This window comes from Danio rerio, chromosome 25, assembly GCF_049306965.1.
Source record: "Danio rerio strain Tuebingen ecotype United States chromosome 25, GRCz12tu, whole genome shotgun sequence".
Lineage (NCBI taxonomy): Eukaryota > Metazoa > Chordata > Actinopteri > Cypriniformes > Danionidae > Danio > Danio rerio.
The window spans coordinates 21,205,039-21,230,000 of NC_133200.1; the positions used below are offsets into that span (position 1 = coordinate 21,205,039).

Consider the following 24,962-nt stretch of genomic DNA (forward strand, 5'->3'; position numbering starts at 1 on the left):
CTGACTTAAGTCTTGCGTTGTGTTATTTTTTCCTTACAAAAATGGTGACAGATCAGTTATTTCCAACTTTACATGCTTTGATGGTGTTTGCACGCCACCTGCTGGTGAGTTGTAGGAAACCACCATCTCTACACTGGATTTTATTAAGTATTATTACATCATCGTCATAATCAGAATTATATTGCATTGTTTCATGGTAAATCACATAAGTAGGAGTTTGATGATTATTAAATTTGGTTATGCTTATTAATGTTGAACTTTTCTTTTTGTAGTTCTTTGGAATGTGCGAGTCTCCAGAATTTATGTACACATACAGTTGAAGTCAGAATTATTAGCCCCCCCTTTGATTTTTTTTTCTTTTTTAAATATTTCCCAAATTATGTTAAACAGAGCAAAGAAAATTTTCACAGTATGTCTGATATATATTTTTTTCATTTATTTCGACTAGAATAAAAGCAGTTTTTTTTTTATTTAAAACTATTTTAGCCCCTTTAAGCAATTTTATAAATATAAAGTTTACAAAACAAACCATTGTAATACAATAACTTGCCTAATTACCCTAACCTGCCAAGTTAATAATAGTTAAGTCTTTAAATGTCACCTTAAGCTGTATAGAAGGGTCTTGGAAAATATCTAGTGTAATATTTTTTACTGTAATCATGGCAAAGATAAAATAAATCAGTTATTAGAAACGAGTTATTAAAACTATTATGTTTTAAAATGTGTTGAAAAAAATCTCTCGATTAAACTAAAATGGGGGGGGGGGATAAACAGGGGGGCTAATAATTCAGACTTCAACTGTATGTGTGTGTGTGTGTGTGTGTGTGTGTGTGTGTGTGTGTGTGTGTGTGTGTGTGTGTAAATATGTATATATTCCAAAATATGTTCCAAAATACTGCATTTTAATATATGGGGAGGTTATAACGGTTTAAATAAACAAGTAAATAGATAAATACTAATACTAAATTTATTTTTATTTTGTAAAGGCACGTTTTGGACAAGTCAAAATAAGTATAAAATATAGCCCAACTGTTTTCAACTTTCTAGAAGCTATGATAATCAATAGAAATAGTAATAAATGGCCTAATCATATTTTTAATCAAATTTGTGCAGCAAAATGTACAACCCTAGACAGGAATACATTTATGAAAAAAATCTTTTTCCTGTCATTTCATATCTCAAACGCTTTCAATATTTTTTTCATAAATTGGTGAAATATAAAAGGTGATTCTACTACTACAATTAATGACAGAAATGACTCACAATTCAAAACATTTCAAGTACTAAAATAAATCCAGTTAATTCTTGAGGTAAACTGAAGGTTACATGTATAAAAAGACTAAATGCTCTTAATCGGCGATTGCTGGAAAGAGCTCTATAAGCGAAGTGCTGCAAAAATCGCCGTCCATCAGAGTACAAACACCCACGATATTCTATAAATATGCCGAGCAGCCCCCGCACGATCCACTCTCCAACAACACGCATGAGCCGCGCGCCTTCATGACTCTTTTGGGCTGGAAAAAAATGAAAAAGTCGCAGTATTCCAGAGCACCAGAGAGAAGTCGTCTTTTTATTGTGGTTATTGGCGAGTGTGGTCAGTTAAAGTCTCTGTGCACATTAGTGCTCGGCGAATCAGATACTGCGCCAGTGTTGGCACATAAATGCTCTCGCGCACTGCGTGGACAGGCACTTGTGGCCACGCGCGGTCTGCATTGCGTCGAAGCCTCCCCTCCCCCATCCCGCTCCCATGTGCAATACAGTGCAACAATATGTTGGGCATGATTAAGGAATTATTCCCTCTCCGCTTATTGATCTCTCCTTTAAGAAGCCTTTCGCTTCCATACCCCCCTGTCAGTGCGTCCCGATAAAACAGACCGCTCGTCATCTTGTCTACTCGTAAGAGGGAAATTTTGCTGATGCAGTGATGTCTGGAAATGGTATGGTTCGCTTTTGCCCCCTTAATGTATCTCCCGCCTGAGCTGAGCTGCAGCATTACAATTTCTCATGCAGTATAAGCCATTTACACCAAGGTGCCGCCGCACGAGCAGGAGCGGAGGGAGGACGTTGCGGCTTGATGTTTTTCTTTTCAGCCTTTTCAGTCTTTTAGCACAGGTTTCAACTGAATGTGAAGCAGCTTCGTAAGGCATCTTGTTTAAGCCATATTTATTTTATTGCTATTTGATCGTTTGCGAATGTCGTGAGTCGTTTTGCGTTATGGATGTGACATTTATGGACCGCAGTCGAACGGTCTGAAAGTGAGAAGATGTGAAGAAGCCTTTTTCATGCAGCAAAAAGGACTTGAGGGTGCATTGCTGACAGGAGACAGCCGGCAGAAGACGCATTCCTTCAGTAACGAGGTGAGCACTTAATAAGCATGAAGTGAAAGCCGTGTTTTCCTCATGATTTATTCACTTAAACATGTAATTGAGCTATTCTGTAATATGTTGCTGCATGTAGTGAAAAGTAGACTGCATGTACTATGTGGCAATACTGTCCTGTCACGTCTTTTCAATAGCTTAAAACAGCATAATGAGTCAGAAGTGCACCCTTAAGGCTGTTCACTTCTCTGATTTATATTCATACATATTATTATGAGTAGATAAATAAATAAGTAGTGTGAACTTGCTGAGCAAGCAAATATCGCCGCTGTTCGATCCATTTTTCTCTGACTCGGTGACAGAGGCAGCCGAAGTGGATGCAGTGGAAAGGAACGATGGTCGAATCAGTGACAACTGCAGTGGGGCCACGCTGAAGAAAAGAACAAGTTATACTCTGTACCAGGATATATTTGAAGAACTGGAGAAAAGGAAGGAAAGCAACGCCTTTGGGAGGGCAATTGGATGTCTACTTCATTAAATTAACTCCTGCGGAGCTTCAACTTTGACCTGCAGGATGACAGTTGTGGCTGGGGACAACATGGATGAGACCTCTGCCGTGCCGGGGCATCCGCAGGACACATACCCCCCTGACCATGACGATCATGAATGCTGTGAACGGGTGGTCATCAATATAGCGGGCCTGCGATTCGAGACGCAGCTTAAAACTCTCGCCCAGTTCCCAGAGACTCTCTTAGGTAACCCAAAGAAGCGGATGCGTTATTTCGATCCCTTGAGAAACGAGTACTTCTTTGACAGAAATCGTCCGAGCTTTGATGCCATCCTGTACTATTATCAGTCCGGCGGACGACTGAGAAGGCCGGCGAATGTCCCGTTGGATATGTTCTCAGAAGAAATTAAGTTCTATGAACTTGGGGTGGAGGCAATGGAGAAGTTTCGTGAGGATGAGGGCTTTATCCGTGAGGAGGAGCGACCTTTACCAGAGAAAGAGTTTCAGCGACAAATCTGGCTCCTGTTTGAGCATCCTGAGAGCTCAGGGCCAGCCAGAGGAATTGCTATTGTGTCTGTTATGGTCATTTTAATTTCCATCGTCATTTTCTGTTTGGAGACTTTACCTGAACTGAAAGAGGACCCTGAGGGGCGTATAAAGATTATAGGCAACACCACATACTACTACAAACCTAGCATTCTGGCCGATCCATTCTTCATCATTGAGACCCTCTGCATTATCTGGTTTTCATTCGAATTGATAGTGCGCTTCTTTGCTTGCCCAAGCAAAGCGGCCTTCTTTAAGAACATGATGAACACCATTGACATTGTGGCTATTATCCCTTACTTCATCACGCTGGGCACAGAGTTAGCAGAGGAACAAGACGGAAAAGAGGGAAAGGGCGAGCAGGCAACATCACTGGCCATCCTCAGGGTGATCCGTCTGGTCAGGGTGTTCAGAATCTTCAAGCTGTCCAGGCACTCCAAAGGCCTTCAGATTTTAGGGCAGACCCTCAAAGCCAGTATGCGAGAGCTCGGATTGCTTATTTTCTTCCTCTTCATTGGCGTCATATTGTTCTCCAGTGCTGTGTATTTTGCAGAAGCAGAGGAAAAGGAGTCCTACTTCAGCAGCATCCCAGATGCATTCTGGTGGGCAGTTGTGTCAATGACTACCGTAGGCTACGGGGACATGGTCCCAGTGACCATCGGGGGCAAGATTGTGGGTTCCCTGTGCGCCATCGCTGGTGTGCTGACCATTGCCCTCCCCGTGCCAGTCATTGTGTCCAACTTCAACTATTTCTATCATAGAGAAACCGAAGGAGAGGAGCAGGCCCAACTCCTGAACGTGAGCAACCCGAACATTGCCTCCGATTCAAACTCTAGTCGCCGAAGCTCCTCAACCGTCAGCAAGTCTGAGTACATGGAGATAGATGGAGACATAAACAACAGCATCGACAATTTCAGAGAGGCCAACCTCAGAACTGGCAACTGCACTATCCCCAATCAGAACTGTGTGAACAAAAGTAAGCTGCTAACCGATGTCTAGAGGCACAGTTGAAAAGTCACGTGCTGACTGAAGTCACATATGAATGCTTACTTTACCTCCTCTCGTGAGCCCTTGCAATGCGAATAACTCTACAATGCAGACGAAAGAAAAATACTACACCAAAACATTTAGAACATAACTGCAACAAATGAGGCAGACAATTCAGTATATACATTTCCAAAGAGGATGAATGAGAAAAAAGCCTCCTCAAGCATCTAGCTAGCGTCCATGGGCATTGAAGGACTCTCGACGGCGGGATTACTAAAACATCACGCATGGACTACAGACTACATTTCAGCAAGCTGCACACTGCATCTGGGAAAGTGCATAAAAGACCAAGTGCAGTGTTCGGTGGACGCCTCATCCGTAGGTGGTCTTCCCCAACTGACCAGCAAAGCACCTTATATGAACAAGACTTATCTTCTGCTGGGATGCTACGGAGGCCAAGGTCATCGCCTCATGGACATCCGCATTGCTGCTATTTTCCAGCAGATGCTGTAATTTAGATATCACCAAGTGATTAAATGCCATGCCCTTTAGATATAAGACAGCACAATGCCGAAGGAGGAGCCTCATAGTTAGCATGTTTAGATTATCCTCATTTTGATATTGGCATGCGTCGGACATTACCTCATGAAGATAGGAAATCCATTCCTTTTTTGCTTTTGAAATTTTTGTGTTCAGCTCCATCAGCTCCCCTCTACATCGACCTCCTCTCATTGGTCGCCATGAAAAGTGCACTAGTGTGTCATGATTTGAGATGCTAATCATTTAGGTGTATTTAAAGACTGAATGTTTAACCTTATGGGAAACAGAATCTTAATGATATCATAGCATGTCAGAAGAACCTGCATTATGGCCTAATCAACTAAGGTACTGTGTATCCTAGTATATTTAATGCATGACATCGGTATAATACAGCTTGTTGCAATTGAGATACCTCATAAGGGTGTCATTGTTACAATCAGGGAAACTAGGGACATCGATTCCTTGATATTTTCTGAAATGTGACAAAATATATATGCAAGCCCCAACGCTGGGATGCAAACTTTTCAATCTAAAAAGTAGTCGAGGACACAGAAAAAGAACTATCAAGATACTATCAAATGCATATACTCATACTAAGCGCACCTGTTAAAAAAATTATATAACTTAAATAGTGCAGTGCATGGGCATTCTCTCTCTTGGGAGAGAGAGAGCAAAAAAAACAAAACACAAAAAAAAAAAAAAAGAAAACTTTGGGCAATTATACTTCACGCTTCCATTTTGTGATCAAATTTAGGATATCAAGAATTGCTTAATTTATCTTAGCAGGATGCAAAAGAGAACATGGCAGAATTACTCATATTAGTTGCTAGTGCCTTTGACCCTCTCAGCAACCGGACAGGTGAAAGTGCCTCTGAGTAACTGGAGTTTTAGGCAGGGCAAGGGAACAATATCTGCTCTAGAACTGTCATAATGTATGTATTGAGGCTGGTCATTACAGTGTATACAGAGTGCTTTTTATTTTTTGTTGATGATTTTTTGTTATTGTTGGTGTTGTTTCATTTGTGACACATGGTTGTCAGGCACAAACCCGAAACTTTACGTGTTTTCATACGACAGCTGAGCTTGAATATGAAATCAGACATATGATTTTCGCATGACAGGACCTTTCAGAGTTTTGGATCTGCCTTTCATTGTGGTTTTGATTATGTTGTGCCATAATTAAAAGTCTACCTCAGTGAGGTCGCCGCACAGCTCACTGCAGAGCAGAACATGAGAGTACATAACAGCCTATGAAGTGTGATGATAAGCCAGAAATAATACACTAAGAGTACCCCCGAATTAGCCTTTTTTTTCCAAGCACTTATAACAAACGCAACAATACGACGACCCCTGACCCCTTGGATCTGTAACGCTCCCTTGCTAAGCACAATCAACATCTACTTGGTTGTTTCACAGTCTTTTTTTAAAAAAAGAGAGAGATCTGGGAAGAAACAATAGCACAGGCTTTCCTATACCACAGGGTATAAACTAGACTAGGGTTGTCCAGTCCTGCTCCCAGAGGTCCAGTTCCCAATCCCAATTCTGGGGGTGTCCAAACTTGGTACTGGAGGGCTGAGCACTGTTCCGCAAAGTTTAGCTTCAACTTGCCTCAACAGTGTCTAGAAGCTTCTAATATGCCTAGCAAGACCTTGATTAGCAAAATCATGTGTAGTTAATTGAGATACGCGTTAAAATATGCAGGTCAGTAGCCTTCTAGGAGCAGGATTGGACATCTCTGCATCTGAATACACACATTTATGCTGCTTTGGATGTTGGATAAAGCTCATCTAAGGTTGGCTTGGCAGAAATGTGCATCATGGGCACATAGCAGCAGAAAAGGGGGAGAAGCCAGCCCCTCCTGAAAGCTAAGACTATGAATGGGACACCCTTTCCCAGTCTCTGGGACTTAACGGCCACTGTTAGTCCACAAGACTGCGAATGCACACCAAGTGTGAAATTTTTGATTATTTGATATGGTTCCTATTGAATCTTTTACTGATTTTAATTTTGCTTGGAGTTAAACTCTGCAGGACAGCGGACCTTCTTGGTGCAAGTTAAGGCATCCCTGAACTAGACATCTATTTACAAAGCTAAAAATTGACAAAATCTTTTCATTTTAAAATATGTCTTCTAAAACATTTCCACTTGGTGTTAAAAGTTTAAATTATGAACCCTGCACCCACCAAGAACTACTTTGATTGAAAGTGAAATCATGTGTAGGCCGTTCTAGTGTATATGGCTAAAGCTTTCCTTTCTCCATGATAATTAAAAATGCTTCAGAATGTCCCTCATTAAATGAGTTTGTTTGGGGCTAATTTCATTTACTAAACACAAGCAAGTCTGCCAGACCAGCTCGTAAACAAGTTGCCTGATCACATGACCCTTATTGATCGATGAGGTGTGATTGTAATCACAGGCAAACAGCAGTATTTTACCTTGGGCAGTTTCCTATAATGCTAACATGGGTTTAGTCACCTCTGCTGCAGCTCTGTGACAGAAAGAACTATTCAGGGGTTTATTAAAGCTTTTTGTTTGGAATTCATAACATTGCTTTTAGAGGCAATTTGGGCTTATGAAACGAAACAACTCATGCAGCCTGTGTTTTAATATGGTGAATTGATTAATTCTAAAATAAGGACGAGTGTTTGTACCTAGCGTGTGAGTGGTGATCAAACCCTATGGTGCTATGCATAATCTTATATTTAATAACTACACCATAAATCATAGCAATAGGGAGGAAGTTACAGGACTGTCCAGAATGCTTATTTTAATATCAACCAAGGGCTGTGGCAAACTTTTGATAAGAATAGAGATTATAAATGTAAAGGGAGACATAATGTACACCAACGATAAAGTTTTAGTAGGCAAAATTCATATTTCATGTACTTTACGTTGCTATAGTTAAAAAAAAAAAAAACAGAACATGAGACTAATTTTGCTATCTCCCGTACTGAAGCAAATTATGTTCAAACTTTATGCCTCTGATCTAAGGTGAGGACTGTTTATGTATAAAATATTTAAATAAATTATGGCTTAGGAGGTTATTAGTTGAGTCTGTAAAGGTGTAAATCCATAACATACTACATATTTTCACTTGTTTTTCTATGTATATATATTTGCATCGCAAGAAGCTGATATTAAGCTTTATTTTCAGAACGGATAAGAAATTACTTATAAAGCCCTGTACTTGACATGCTGGGAAAAACATGCATATTGTGGCCATAAATTAACTAATATCCAAGCAGGTTTACTAATTTGTTCCTCTGTGTACAATGAAAAATTGTTTGTTCCCTCATTTGGTAAATAATGGCCATGTTGCAATATTTATCACCTTGTTGTAGTGTAGAGAATAAATTAGTTCAACGTGGCCACGGTTAACTAAAACGAGGGAATTAATAAATCACTGGATTAAATTCCATTTTTTCACACTTGATTTAACTAAAACAAGTGAATTAACTTGTGATTTCAATGTAAAAAAAAAAGACAACATTTTCGAAATTTATATTATAGAATTGTTCATTTTTTTTCACAATTTTACAATAACTAAAAGAAATAACAACTTTGGTTTACTAAAATGAAAGAACAAATTATGAATTTGAGACATGACAGTTAAAACGGTTGATCAAATTAGAAAATCGTGACTTAAATTTACAAATAAAAAAAAGTGATTGAACTATCTATATTAATTGTAGCTACAAATTATTAAATGTAAGAAGACATTCTTAGTTTGTGAGAAGAAGTACATAATTTATGGTCAAAATTTTTCTAAAAAGAAAGAATGAATTTCTTATTTGAGGAAATAAATTCTTAATGTGTGGCTGTGACTGAACTAAAATGATGTAAACAAATTGTTTATTAATATCAATTAATTTTTAATTTGTGGCCATGATTGAACTAAAACGAGTAAACAAATTAACAAAAAGAGAACAATTGTGGGACTTAACTAAAATGATTTAACAAATTTGTAAATTGTGGCTACAACTAATTAAAATGTAAAAATAAATGATTAATTTGTGAGAATAAATTCATAATTTCTGGCCACAATTTTACTAAAATAAGTGTATAAATAATGGTACAAGCAAATCGTACTAAAATGTAAAAATGAGAACGTATAAACTAATAACAATTAGCCAATTATTGGAAAAGTTACGAATTAAGTTGGATTTAACTGAAACGAGCGAATAAGTTAGTAATTTGTGAAACCAATTAATTAAAATAACAGATCCAAATCTTAATTCATTGTAATTACTTTCATACTTTTTTGTCATGAGTGAACTAAAACAAGTGAACAAATTAGCAAACCGTGACTGATTTGTGACAAAACCAGTGGCCGCAATATATTTTCCGCATGTCAATTGCGGGGCTTCAAAAATAACATACACTGTAGAAGGAAAAGACGAAAACTACTGAGTGACATAACTACTACCGAGTTACCAGATGTAAAGCTTGCTGTTGAAAAATGAGGGACGCTAATAGTGCTCCCAGGTTGTGGCCTTTTTGGAGGATGTTGCAGACATACTTATTTTCTTCACCTGCGTGGCCTCGTCTAGCTATATTACCATGTTGCGTCCATGTGGCACTATAGTTAACTGTGCTTTAAACAACCCATGCCCTTGATAAAACTACAGTAGACTCACAAACGAGTCCTTAAGACAAGCCATTACAATATATAGGAAGATTATAGCTTGTATTATCGATATCATGAAATAAATCAAATAAACGGCATTAGCATCGAAAATGTACTGTACATTGTACTTTTTTTTTGTAATAACCTCAACTCCATACCACCATACCGAACCAAAAGTCAACAGCAACCTAGCAATTGCAAAAATCTGCATGGTGTATGGAAGACTGCATGAGCTTAGCCTTTCAAAACTGAGGATCAACTATATTCTGGTTGCATCATTTTTTAAGCCCTTGCTGTCATTTGTTCCTGAAGCCATCTTCATTATTTATTAGCTGTTATTTTCGTTCCCTAAACGTTATTTAATCCACCGATCAGATTTAATTGATTGATTTATTTATGTCGGCTTTATTTGAGATTCTCTTTCAGGATGCTGAATGATACATGGATTATATAATGACATGAATTCATTGACACGTTTAATTCTGCCAAAAAAAAAAAAAAAAGAGAGAGCAGGAAACCCAAACTAGAGTCCATACAGTCATTACGTACTGGCCATTTCAGCTACATGTTTATGTTCGATGATGTTAATGTTTGTTCCATGTATTTAACATGTTTATCTACTTTTTGTACTTTTGTTATGCTAAATTATGTTCATTTTGTTGTACATTGACAAAGGCATGGTCTGTGATCTATGCAAGGGTTCTTTTGTTTCTTATGTCAAATATGATTTGATCATACATCCAAATCAATAAATTTTTAATGATCAGCTGTTGGGTGTATTTCAGTGATTTTTTGGAGTCTGTGATACTTTTTGATAACTTAAGAAAATTACTCGTCTCCTGAACATGCTACAGTTTTATGTCCCATTTCTTTTTACAAGCAGATGTGAAAAAAACATGCATTTTTAATATATGAAATAAACTTAGCATGACAATTAGAACTTTTTTGATAAAAAAAAAAACATTCATTGGATTTACTTTTATCAATGTAACTGGTTTATAAACAATATATATTGGCTGAATTTAAACCAATTCAATAGTAATTTTTAATTTTGTTTGTATAAATTGCTTGTAAGCAGTTACCTTAAATAAATTTAGTAAATCCAATGAATATTTTAATTCAGTGTACAGAAATCTGATAGACATATATATGTAAAATTATAGCTTAACTAGGGCTGCACTATTTTGAAAATCTGACATTGCGATATTTTATTTTGCTGCAATATATATTGCGATTTGAATATAATTTACTAGATGATTTGAATAGCTCTTTATGAAAATATTTCAATAATTTATTTATTTATTGGTGTGATCAAGTCTTTTTTCCATAAAGTACATCTGGATAAAATATAATGTAATATAATCAAACGACAGAGCAAAATTTAAAGTTAAATAAACAGTGCTTTATGGTTTACTGTGGAGTGTTACAGTATTCAAATACAAAAATATAACAATACAATGTAAAAAAATAACGCGCATTGCATAAATAATTTCATACAATAATTTAAAAATAATATCTATGTATTTTAATAATTAATCTAATCCTGCGATGTGAATATTGCGGATACACACATTGCGTTATCGATGCATATGATTTAATGCATATGAAATTAAATATGTAAATGGCCATTTTTGCAATATTTTTAAATATATTTCATACATATTTTATGCCTAATCCAAACATGAATTGATGGTAAGTTTATTTTGATGGTCCATTTGAGTATTAGTAGACTGCCTGCTTATGTCTGTTGATAACTCACCAGACATTTAACTTACTATGAGAAACTTTGCAAGTACGTGTCAACTTCCACTAACCCTAACCCCAACTTAACAGTCTACTGGACCATCAAAATAAAGTGTGACCGAATTGATGTATAATTTGCATATATTGCCATATATCGGGCTCTATTTTAAGGATCTAAGCACAAAGTCTAAAGCACATGAGGCAAAAAAGCGTTAAGGCTGTGTTTGAATTCACTTTTGCCATTTTAAATATTTAAATGTATTTGCCATTTAAACAATGTGGTGCACAACATGAAAATTAGAGTTGCGCTGGTCTGAAAATAGCAACAAATGGTGCCAACACGTCTTGCTCCTTATTGGGTAAGGCCCATTAAATGTCTGTATCCCCAAATCTTTTACTGGTAATATCTAACAGATAATTTAACCATTATATCAGAATTTCAACACAACATTGTGAAGAGCTGCTGCCATAAAAGTTTTATCCATATTATTAAAAAGTATTAGGTTATATCAACTTTCATCACTTGAATTATTTAAAATCTTTTAGCAGTTAAAAATGAAGCTAAATCACGCTTAACTTACTTTAATAAGCAAGAAAAACAGATGTTATTATGACTTATTGATCATAATCTTTACAGTGAATCTGTTAAATCTATTCAGTGGACAGCAGAATAAACAATTAGTATAAAATTAGTATTAAAATTGTAAAACAATTAACTAAAATGAATCACTTCCTCATATTGTATGACAATTTACTGCATGATTTTCTGTGTTAATATAAAACAAAAACTGAAGTGACGATTTAAACTCTTTCGAAGTCATGACAGGACAAGTAAATTGTTATTTTGTTAAATGTATTTATATGCTTTGGCAACATTGTTGACAATGTGTGTAGGATTTATTAAACTTTATTCGACTGCACTGATTATTATTTTTTTTACATTGTATTTACTGAAACCAAATATTCAACAAGGTACATTGTGTTATTGAATTCTTATCATTAAACTATTAGATCAATTTTTATATTGTTATGTTGATAATTATTGTTACAGTTACAAAATTAGATAAAATTAGGTGTTTGAGATGCATTTAGACATTTTGTCAACATGGCCATTTAAAATGTATTAAATGTATTATTTATGACATTTGTTGTTATATTAATTATATTATTAATGTAAATTGACAGCATATATGACAAAAATATTTTATATTTGATAGTTATTAATATAATATATAATAATATTCTTTTAGACATGTTGGTAAGAGCGTGTTTCTACAAGTTTTCATCTACAAGTTTCACTTCTATAAGTTTCAAGTCTTAGGTCAAACTTAAGACTTTTTAAGACCTTTTTAAGAACATTATGACTTAATTTAGACTTACTCAAGGCTAAACGCTAACGATTTTTTCTAATGGCCCAGATAAAACATTTAAATACCCATTAAAAATAAATGTTTTTGTAAAGAAGTATCAGTAATAAATAATCTTTTGTTAAAACTTTTATTGAGATAGAAAGTTAGCAATTAGACGGGTACTAGCCGATTGGGTACTATGGATAGCTTTACATGAACATAGGAAAATTAAGACTCATTTAAAATGATTTAAGATCTACAGAACAATAATTCAGCAAATAATTCAGACTTTTTAAGGCCTAAAACTTTGTTTTTGAAATTGAAGACATTTTTAAACTGTTTAAGATCCAGCAGATACCCTGTAAGAGTGACTGTTTATTTGGGATTTAGATATATATATATATATTTTTAAGTTGACCACATTTGCCAAGATAACTATTTTATCTTGACCCCAAGTTGTGATAATAATGTTCTTCATCATTCAGATCCAGTAATTAACTCCATTTAATCAAATATTACGTAATTACTAATACTGTTATAATATTCATGAATTAGTGAAAAGTATGTGAAATCTAAACATGAACTTGTATCTCTTTTATGTAATTTGCATGTATTGCCATAGATCAGATTTCTAAACATATTAAATGTCTGTATCCTCATATTTTTAAATATCTATATAATAGATAATTAAACCATTATATCACAATTTCAACACAACATTGTGAAGAAGATTTAGGTCATTTGTTTTTGAAAAGTTGACTACATTTGCCAAGATCAAATAGATCTCTCTAACCCAAGTTAGGATAATTATGTTTTTTAACATTTAATATTTGTGAATTAGTGAAAGAGCCCTGGTTTTGAGCCCTGTTATTGGAAATTGACAACCCAGTCACTGAAAAACCTGCAGTGCACAACAGAACACAGAACACCTTGTCCAAACTTATCAAAAACATCCGTAAGCAAGGTGACCGCAGCACCCACCTAATGAAGCCGCTCTGCAGGGCTCTCTGTGTGTTTCTGTGTGCTGTAAGAGAAAGCCAAGTCATCCGGCGCACACTGAACAAACATGACAACAAAACAGTCAGTTTACATCGTCAACAAGATGTCTATCTCCTGCTTTCAATCCATCTAGCGCCCGCTTTCCTTTATACGCGCGCACATCAGGCACATTTGCTTCCCCCCTCGAGAGTTCAAAACATGATCTAGGAGTGTCTGTGTTTGAGTACCCTTGCTCTCTTCTCCTCTGCATTGCCCTCTGGAGCTGCAGCAGTGTCTCTCTCTCTCTCTCTCTCCGCAGGCCGGGCAGGGGTGGGGTGATCTGGCGACCGGCCCAGTGCAGCTCCTGAGGCAGATCTCCGGGCTCCTGTGGCTCGTGTCTCGCTCCTGTCCTGCCGTGCTCTGACCGACAACATGTGTCCCTGACACTGATTTTACAGCATGCACTAGTGTTTTAAGGTTCCCCTGAAAAAAACAACAACATTTTTGAGGTGTTAGTAAGAATCTGTTAGTCTTAAAAAAGGTTAGTTCACCATTAGTTCACCATCAAAAATGAAAACTCTGTAATTAATTACTTCTCGTTCCAATCTCTTGAGACTTTTCGTTCATCTTCGGAACCCAAATTAAGATATTTTAGATGAAATCCGAGAGCTCTCTGATCTATAGACAGCAAAGCCTGAGATGTTTAAAGTCTAGTAAAGGAACCAAGAACACTGTTATAACATTGAACAAATTGTTGTTATAAAATAGTAAATGCTCACCCACATTTGATGTGGAAGCAAACAAAGCTGTTTGTTTAGTTTCTTGGTGTACAAAAGTGTTCTTGAAGCTTCGCATAATGACAGTTGAACCACCCAAGTCACATGTTTTTTGTTCCTATTCTTCACTTTGAACATCTCACAATCAATGCTGTTTGGGGGGGGGGGGGGGGTGTATGGATATGGGCTCTCAATTTTTATCTAAAATATTTGAACTTCTGTTCTGAATATGAATGAATGTCTCAGGGGATTACAACAACATAGGGGTGAAAAATTAATTACAGAACTTTTATTTTCGGGTGAACTATCCCTTCAAGGTTATCTAAAATCCAGTTTGCTCCAACAAACTAGACAAGATAAAGGCATTCAAATCGTGCAGTTTACAAATCTACCATTTTTATGAGATTATATATTTTCCGACCAATCCAAATGCTCTTAGCATCAGAAGCGTCTTACCCTTTTCAGACGTGGCTGAAATAAATCACTTGCATTGCACACACACACACAGTAAGCATACAGGCAACCAGGACATTCAAAATTAAGGCTTTTAAACACAATAACATTTCTCTATATGGTTAATGGCACATTCTGTTCTAGGGAAAAAAACTATTCAGACAGTGTAAGGACCATTCGCACAGATCGCATGTTTGCGTGTAAAAACACAAGATGCATCATTTAAAAATGGTTCAACTGCAAGGTGCATCAAAATAACTGAGGCACAAGCATAACAGTCGTGCATGTTCATCCATTATGTGCGTTTACATGGAAAACAAAGTAAATGTAGCATGTTGGAATGGAAAATGGATTCGGTAAGAATGGCCCCTAAATATGTTTGTTTCTTTGGGGTAGTACCATATTAATGTCACGTGCACATACTGTACACAGTCCACTTCAGCACATGATAGTTTAACAGTCGCTGTTTCTGAAGCGTTTGAATTATACATTAAATGGTGTGTTTTAATGTGCACTGTAATAAAATTCCTGCAGTCTTTAATTTTTTTGTCGAACCAAATGAACTTTTCTAATCATCTCAACTTAAATCAGTCAAAGTAGAGCTATCATTTTTTGTTGTTGTTGAAACCTGATTATTGCATTAAGTTATAGTAACATAAAAACATTTGTTATCATGAATTTTTGTAATTTGTTTACAATGTGGAGACTGTGTCTCGGCAGTGCTATTACATTATATATTGTTGTTGCTCTGCTACGATATGACTAAATGCTATTGTCTATTTCTCTAAAGTGGGAGGGGCTACTCTGTTATTTTCTTCTCTATTTTCTCTTTTTACTAGTGGGAATGTAATTACCGATTACATAAATTGCAATTGTTACCATAAAAAATCTAAACGTAACTGAAATTAGCAATTTCAAAAATGTAAAAAATTAATTGTTGACATCAAGAATTCAAATCTTTCAATAGTAAAAATGGCTTGTCATAGTATGATGCATGTTAGCATTATGAAAAAGGTTTGAAATTGTAAAACCGTAAACATGGCTTCTCCATATGGAAACTCTGCCTTGCGATTACAGCAGCTTCATTCGGTCAGTCAGTCTGTAATCTCTACCGTCTGCTGCACTGATTGAGGATTTCTCAGTCACAGAAACCAACCACACTAATGGAGGCCCCGAGTTATGTGTTTTCTGGGGGTCATACAAGGTTATTGGCTTGAGTGCAAAGTCAGTGTCCTTGGAACATTTAGAAAATAAGTACTTCTAAGCAGGGTATTCAATCTGTTATTTTAATCACAAAGTATACGTTTTTATATATATATATATATATATATATATATATATATATATATATATATATATATATATATATATATATATGTGTGTGTGTGTATGTGTGTGTGTGTGTGTGTGCGCGCGCGTGTGTGTGTGTGTGTGTGTGTGTGTGTGTGTGTGTAAATGTATATTTTTTATTCATTTTACAGTGAAAGAGATAGATTCATCAAAATAATATTTTAGTCATCAAACATCATTAGAAATAAAAAGATAATAGATTTAAATTTAAGTGAAATATTGCAAATAAAAATAAAGTTAATTAATTTTATTTCATTTTGAGAGGGGCACTTTAGACAAAAGGGGCAGGGACTTCGTAAATAACATTATAATTAATAAAAGAATGGGAGAAAGTATTATTTCTTTTAGTTTGGCTGGAATAACAGTAATAAACAGTTTTAAATTTTTTAAACAATCTTAAGGTCAATATTATGTATATTTTAAAGTCAACTAAATATATATTTTTTTCAATTGTCTACTAACCAAACCACTCTCATCCAATAACTTGCCAAATTATACAATAACTTAGTTATATCTTTAAGTTGCACTTGAATCTGGATACTAATATCTAGAAAGATATTTGAAAATATTAGTATTATAACAATATTATAACAATAAGATGTACAGACATGTTTTCATTCATCATGCTATTAATTTCAGAGAGCACTTCATTTGCAATGGTTTTGTTTCCAGCATGATAATGATACAAAATATACTGCTATTATAGTGAAATAATATTTGAAGAAAAAAATCTTGCAAAAACAGTCTTAATATGGCCTCCACAGAGTCCAGACCTGAATATTATGAAATAGTATAGGATCACATGGACAATAAAACAAAGGTATAGCAGCCTAAATTTGAAGTAGAGCATAGGAAATGCTGAAAAAAGTCTGGTATTAACCTAAGAACAGTTCAAGTTAGTGTGTACACAAATATTTGTATTTGTGCGCATATATATATATTTATTGCATTGGCCAAGTTGTTTTAATTTTGGGCAATGTTGTGATTTCATTTGGTCAGAACTGTAGCTTATCTTTCATCACCTTTTACATTTGTAGAACACTTTACCATTTGCATTTTGCAGATGAACCTATAATAGTTTAAAAGCTCTAGTGTGACAACTTACCCCAAATATCATGTTATCACAATAGGTCAGTGTTTTCTTGTCCCCGTTTTAAACAGTAAAAATGGCCCATGACTATGTACAGAAACTGTCCTTCAAAAACAAACACCTTGATAAATATTGTTGATGACAAGCTCCATTCTCCCTTATACCTCTACAGTTTAAAATTAACGTTGCATTAGCTTCTGAATGAATTCTGAAAGGAACACACACACGCAGATGTAACTACTCATAAATCAGATGGAAAGTCGCGCTAATGGGATTTTGCATTTCCCTTAGTCAGGCCTCTGGCAGGTTTAGTTCTGCTAGTCCCTCCTTTAAAGACGGAAACTCACCCTGCGCAACTCAATACAGATGAATCATGCATATCCTGCTGTCATCATGCAAGATTTTTCCTGCATCTTTTCATGTCTTAAAAAAGCTTTGAATGATCTGGGCATCTGAAGCTCATCACTCTGCGTCAGTCGGAGTTGCAGATGGATTCGTTTATGCATGTGTTCATGTGCTCTGATTAACCAATGAAGCATTTTCTTCTCTGAGAGCATCACGTGAAACGGTTTCACGCATTGGGCTGCATAATGCAGATATAAATGCATACATCAATCTATCCATTCTGTCGTAGCATATATTCATAAAATATGTTCATGAAAATAAACAAGAATAGCACTTTACCTGAAGGGGTGTTCATAAGACTGTCATGACACCTCTATAATTATGATTTACATTTTGCATGCTTATGATAACTGTTACTAAGTGTCATTTGCTCAGTTATGTTATTTTGACTTTGTCATGACAACTTGACATTACCAAGACAACAAACCTGTCAGTGTCTGTGACCACTTGACATAATTAAAAATAACTTGTCATAAATCTGTCATAAACATGATTGTCAAGCAGCCATTATAATTAATATATATTTTTCTAATCACCTATTTCAGTGGAATAAACTGAATGTCAAAATGTCTCAATGGAAGTGTCAATACTGACAAAATGATAAGCTGACAAACACTTTTATAACATTCTTAGTAATATTTAATATTTTATTGACAAATTCAATTGGTACCAATGTAGTTGATGTCAAGAAAAAGATGAATTATGCTGTTCACTATTATGATGACCTCATGACAATCATGTTTATGACAGATTTATGACATGTTACGTTGTATAGATAATGTCAAGTTGTCAAACAAACACATAGACAGACTATTTCATTATGCCAAGTTGTTATAGACATTAAATCTAACCTTTCCATTTTAAACAACATAGCTTACCGAATAACACTTAAAAGAAAATTGTTATAAGCCATGGGTCTCAAACGCAATTCCTGGAGGCCCATAGCTCTACAGTTTTGCTCCAACCCTGACCAAACACACCTAATCCAACTAATAAAGGCGTTCATGACTCTTGAACACCTCGATTATTTGGATCAGCTGTGTTTGATTGTGTTGAAGCAAAACTGTGCAGAGCGGTGGCCCTCCAGAAATTGAGTTTGAGACCTTTGTTATAAGAATACATCAAATCTCATTCATATTCAAGACTTGTCATTTCATGATTATACAGGTTTTATGACAGCCTTATGAACACCGCCCTTCAAGTAAAGTTTTTATTATAAATTTCAGAAATCAGCAGCATAATTGTACAAATAAGTTTTGTTATTTAGATATTTTACATTATAAGTATATTCTTCGACATTTGCAGATGCTTTAGAATTACTTTTTATTAATTCTAAAAGGCCCTGTTTGACTATATATATATATATTGCCAAATTATCCCATATATATATATATATATATATATATATATATATATATATATATATATATATATATATATATATATATATATATATATTGACTTAATATTTATATTCATTCATTCATCATTCATTCATTCAGTCATTCATTCATTTTTTCTGGGGACGGGTCGCGGGGGCAGCAGTCTAAGGAGAGAACCCCAGACTACCCTATCTCCAGACACTTCCTCCAGCTCCTCCGGGGGGATCCTGAGGCGTTCCCAGGCCAGCCGAGAGACATAGTCCCTCCAGCGTGTCCTGGGTCTTCCCCGAGGCTGCCTCCCGGTGGGACATGCCTGGAACACCTCCCCAGGTAGGCGTCCAGGAGGCATCCGAAACAGATGCCTGAGCCACCTCAGCTGACTTCTCTCGATGTGGAGGAGCAGCGACTCTACTCCGAGCTCCTCCCGGGTGTCAGAGCTCTTCACCCTATTCATAAGAGTGCGCCCTGCCACCCTTCGAAGGAAACTCATTTTGGCCGCTTGTATCCGAGATCCAAAGCTCATGACCATAGGTGAGAGTAGGAACGTAGATTGACCGGTAAATCGAGAGCTTTGCCTTTCGGCTCAGCTCCTTCTTCACCACAACGGACCGGTACATCAACCGCATTACTGCTGCCGCTGCACCAATCCGCCTGTCAATCTCACGTTCCATCCTTCCCTCACTCGTGAACAAAACCCCGAGATACTTAAACTCCTCCACCTGGGGTAAGGACTTTCCTTCAACCTGGAGATGGCAAACCACCTTTTCCCGGTGGAGCACCATAGCCTCGGACTTGGAGGTGCTGATTCTCATCCCAGCCGCGTCACACTTGTGCTGTCAAAATTAGTGCGTTACCGCATGCGATTAATTTGAAATAATTAAAGCGTTAAAAAAATTAACGCAGTTGCAGGTTTTTTTATTTCCTGTTGTGGTCGACATGTGTGTAACGTGTAAATAAATATGGGTAAGACCAAGGAAGCACTATTTGAAGGCAAGTTTCAGTATAAAACAATTAATGTGACATCACCAGGCTCTCCAAGGTTTCATGCTTCTATGCCGAGGGATCGGCATGACCCACGGCGCCTGCCTTGCGTATAGTCATGCATTTATACTACTTCATGCTGTATGTGTTGCTCTGCAAAAACACTTCCAGGTGTTTTTTTTTTTCTGAATGCTACCTTAGTGTACAAGTAGCTAAAATTTACTCATTCATATGCTGGAACCGGAGGATGTGCAAGAACATTAATCATAAGGTAAACACAAAACAGTTTGCATCTAGGGCTAGTTCATGGGACTCTACACTTGTAAGCATTTACTCCACACTGGTCACAGCTACCAAGCCGACCAATACCAGAGCTTGCAATGCGCTCCGTAGCAACGTGTAGTTATATTTTTGAGATGTACGCATCAGCGTCGGCCATGGCGAGGATTATGTGACTGTGCAAAGGACCATACGCATGCGCTTGACCAACCAACTCCCATGCAAAGAATAGCCAGCTCGATGCCAGCTTAGACTGGGTTGGGTGCAGACTGGTGGATTACATGTGGGGGCTCGTCCGAGATGGGAGTAAGGTTTATGGGAGTGAGTGTAACGGAGACCAGCTAGCAAAGTGCTATGCAGGTTAACCTCACTGGCTCACTCCTCTGATCTCTAAAGGAGCTCTAGTGATAAACGCTAAGGGCCATGGTCTTTAGCCTCTTTGTTTGAGCAACTGACTACCATGCAAAGAATCGCCGGTTCCAGCTCAGATCGGGTTGGCTGCAGTTGGACCGATTGGTTATTTAATTGTTATTATGATTATTATTATTATTCCTGAATGTCTTTATGTGCTCCAATTACCTGATGAAGCATTTTCTCCTCTGAAATCAGAAGGTGGCATCGGACTGCGTAATGCAGATATTAATGCATACATCAATCTATACATCCACCCATCCATTCATTCTGTCTGTGCCTTTGCTTTTGCTCACTTTATGGTTTCTTCCTCTTCGCATTATCTCTGTAATGCTGCCGTCAGCCGTGTTTAATAATTAAAGGCATGTCCATCAGTTCGCCCATCTTATGTAAACTATGCACAGTGCTTTTTGTCAAACCAAGGCCAGTAAAAGTTGATGCGTACAGTAATAACTCTGAACATATGTGTTTTATATAGTTTGGGGAATTGAAATTGAAAGGATAAGGGAAAAAATGTCCAGCAGTCTTGTTTTTAATTTGTCAGTTAGCATGTTTTTGTGCTGTCCATATGCATATACAGCATTAGTATCAGCACATGCATGAATTAGTCAGTACATTAAGTCTTGTACACACTGTAGCTTTAGGATTGACATTTTTGTTTTAATACAGGAGTCAGTTCTGTATATGTAAGATGCGTATTTCTGCCGCAGCATAAAAACAATCTGATATTTCTATCATATAGTTTAATTGTATATGTACAGTTGAAGTCAAAATTTTTAAATGCCCTGAATTATTAACCCCCATTCATTTATTTTTTTGAACAATTTCTGTTTAATGGAGAGAAGATTTTTTTCAACACATTTCTAATCATAATAGTTTTAATGACAAATTTTTTAATGACAGATTTATTTTATCTTTTTTGTTTATTTTATCTATGCCATGATCACAGTAAATAATATTTTACTAGATATTTTTAAGACATTTCTCTACAGCTTAAAGTGACATTTAAAGTCTTAACTAGTTTAATTAGGTTAACTAGGAAGGTTAGGGTAATTACGCAAGTCATTGTATAAAAATGGTTTGTTCTGTACACTATCGAAAAAATATATAGCTTAAAGGGGCTAGTAATTTTGACCTTAAAATTAATTAAAAACTGCTATCATTCTAGCTAAATTAAAACAAATAATACTTTCTACGGAAGAAAAAATATTATCAGACATACTGTGAAAGTGTTCTTCTTCTGTTAAAAATCATTGAGAAAATATTTCAAAATGAATAAAAATTTAAAAGGGGGTTTAATAATTCTGATTTCAAATGTATATTTTCAGAATTAGGTGACCTTAAAATTCAGATTTTTTCCCTCACAATTATGGCTTTGCATCTCACAAGTCAGTAACTTAAAATTTTAAATATATTTTGAAATTGAGTTGTGCTAAACTGTAAACTTTAATGCAATTCTTAAGAAAAGGGTTAATTGTGATAAACAACAAAATTGTGAGAAATTATTAGGAATTTCTGTAAGAATATTGACAGTATTTTGTATTTGTGCAATTGGAAATGTGCAATTTAGTAATAATAATAATAATAATAATAATAATAATAATAATGATGATGATGATGATGATGATAATATGATAATAATAATAATAATAATAATAATAATTTGTGAATGAAACTCTCCAAATAAAAGTATATTAGAGAATTACAATATGAAGTCTAAAATGGATGCCTAACATTTTACAATTTTACAATTTGAAAAAAAAAATGATGAAGACCATGTAACTTGCAATTTTGGGTTCAAAGGTTTTAAGCCTTTAATCATGCAAATATGGTTAATTTCAGATATAACTGATAAAAACCATTCTGATTTGAGAACTCTCTCAGAATCATGACTTTGTAATTTGCAATTTTAAGTTAAAATGTGTTATTCAACAATTAAAAAGACAATTTCAACATGTTTTAATGAATAGCAAGTTAATGTTATGCAATTCTGACTTTTTTAGACTTTTTTAAAACGTTGCAAGAATAAAAGCATTGTTGTTGTGATAATGTCAGCATTGCAAAAATAAACAAACTTTCAACAGCAACAAATAAAGTGGCGCTTTTGACAAAACGCAGTGAGATTTTTTTATCTTATGGCAAAAATAAACTTCAGTAGCGTTGATTTTTAATTTTTAATTCAGAGGAAACCCACACGAACATGGGGAGAACATGCATTCATTTTTTATTATTAATATTACTAGTAGTAGTAAAAGTAGTAGTAATGCATTCATTCATTCATTTTCTTTTCAGCTTAGTCCCTTTATTAATCCAGGGTTGCCACAGCGGTATGAACCGCCAACTGATCCAGCACGTGTTTTACACAGCCAAAATCCATTTCTACGAAACATCATTCACACTCATACACTACAGACAATTTAGCCTACCCAATTCACCTGTACCGCATGTCTTTGGACTGTGGGGGAAACCGGAGCACCCGGCGGAAACCCACGCGAATGCAGGGAGAACATGAAAACTCCACACAGAAACCCCAGCTGAGGCTCGAACCAGTGACCTTCTTGCTGTGAGGCGACAGCACTATCTACTGCGCCACTGCATCGCCCTAGTAGTAGTAATGTTAATTATTCAATTATCAAAGTTTACTCCACCATTTAAACATCCAATGACTTTCATGTATGTCGAGAGATGTTGATGAAATCACGTGTTGTAAATCCAGCAGCTCTAATCTCTCCACTGATTATATAGAGCAGTGGTCACCAAACTTGTTCCTGGAGGGCCGGTGCCCTGCAGATTTTAGCTCCAACCATAATCAAACACACATGAACAAGGTAATCAAGGTCTTACTAGGTATACTTGAAACATCCAGGCAGGTGTGGTAAGGCAAGTTGGAGCTAAACCCTGCAGGGACACTGGCCCTCCAGGACCAGGATTGGTGACCCCTGATAGAGCAAACATTTTGATTAAATTAAGCTGATTAAATTGTAAAATACATGTTCTAATACACATTTCCTAATCAGATCATCAGTTATTTCACAATTAAGACAATGTTTGTCAATATTTTTCAAAAAAAAGGGACAAAGCAACAAAACGATAAACTTTTCGCCACTGGCTTGCTTGGTTTGGGACTTGTAGAGTTGTGCATTGTTTGGACTGCCTGCAGTGAAATTTATACCACACTGATCTGAACTAAACTAATCTTCAACTCTGAAAACTGGACTGACACAGTTTTAATTTACTAGAACTTCTACATTAAGCTGCTTTGACACCATCTACATTGTAAAAGCGCTATAGAAATAAGCATTAATTGAATTGAATAAATCACTGGGCTGCTTTGTCATATGATAAACTTGAAACATCAGCATGGAAACTTTAAAAGTGACGCATTCTAATTAAATAAATTCATACAGGGCGTTGAGTATTTCAAAACGTACGTGTGAAAGGGTTAAACACTAAAAGGTGAACTGAATTTTAGCCGCAGTGTGTACATGGCTTTACGCAGTACATGTGCTGCTTCTCTCAGTCTATCAGTCAGTACATTCAGCCTTTTAATAAGTTGCAGTGGCTGAGCATTGCTTGACCTCACTGTTCCCAGAATACAGATCTCTCCTTACAGCTGTGTCAGCCTGCGGCATTGAGGACGAGAGGAGACTTTGAGTCATCATCCATCACCATACATACACAATATACAGCTCACACTGTCACTTATGTTCCATCAGACTCGCTCCAGAGGATCGTCTGTTTGTTGGTAATGTGATAGTGTCCGTGCGCAGAAGTGCTGCGATGCTCTGAATTCATTGTAATGCGTCTGCTGTCTACAGTATGTGTTCACATTGTGTCAGATATTGCATGATGATTTTACAGAAAAGCACAAGTTGAGTAGATATACAAGAGTAATAATTATTTTTATTGTTTTATTATTGTTACATATTAGAAACACTTTGCACTTAGATCACATTTGTTAACATTAACCATTATTCTAATGCATTTATGAGTCTTATTTAGTATTCATAGTATTTTTATCATTTACTATTGAAATCACCTTACAATGTGACTTTATAGATAGAGCCAACAAATACCTGTATTTTTGTAATGTAAGGTAAATAAACATCAATAAATAGCAAATGTATTGCCTGTTGTAAACACCTATAAGTTAACATGATTAATAACATAATTGTCATTGATAGACTAAATGTTTACATAACCCTGATAGATATTGATGTTATATTAAAGAATAATGAT

At 35.9% G+C, this 24,962-nt stretch overlaps 1 protein-coding gene and 1 long non-coding RNA gene across 2 annotated transcripts in view; one reads left to right on the forward strand and one right to left on the reverse strand.

The window, feature by feature from the left end:
• The first annotated feature begins 2,008 nt into the window (after window positions 1-2,008).
• Window positions 2,009-10,294, forward strand: kcna1a (potassium voltage-gated channel, shaker-related subfamily, member 1a). Its single transcript, XM_005163044.5, has 2 exons — window positions 2,009-2,357; window positions 2,681-10,294. Exon 2 carries the CDS (start codon window positions 2,893-2,895, stop codon window positions 4,369-4,371), a length of 1,479 nt encoding a protein of 492 aa, XP_005163101.1. The 5' UTR covers window positions 2,009-2,357; window positions 2,681-2,892; the 3' UTR covers window positions 4,372-10,294.
• Window positions 10,295-13,023: 2,729 nt separating this feature from the next.
• LOC137489351 (uncharacterized) overlaps window positions 13,024-24,962 on the reverse strand; it is a 22,706-nt gene continuing 10,767 nt past the window's right edge. The window contains exon 3 of the long non-coding RNA XR_011008768.2: window positions 13,024-14,079. This is a non-coding gene — a long non-coding RNA (uncharacterized lncRNA). The remainder of the gene's footprint in view (window positions 14,080-24,962) is intronic.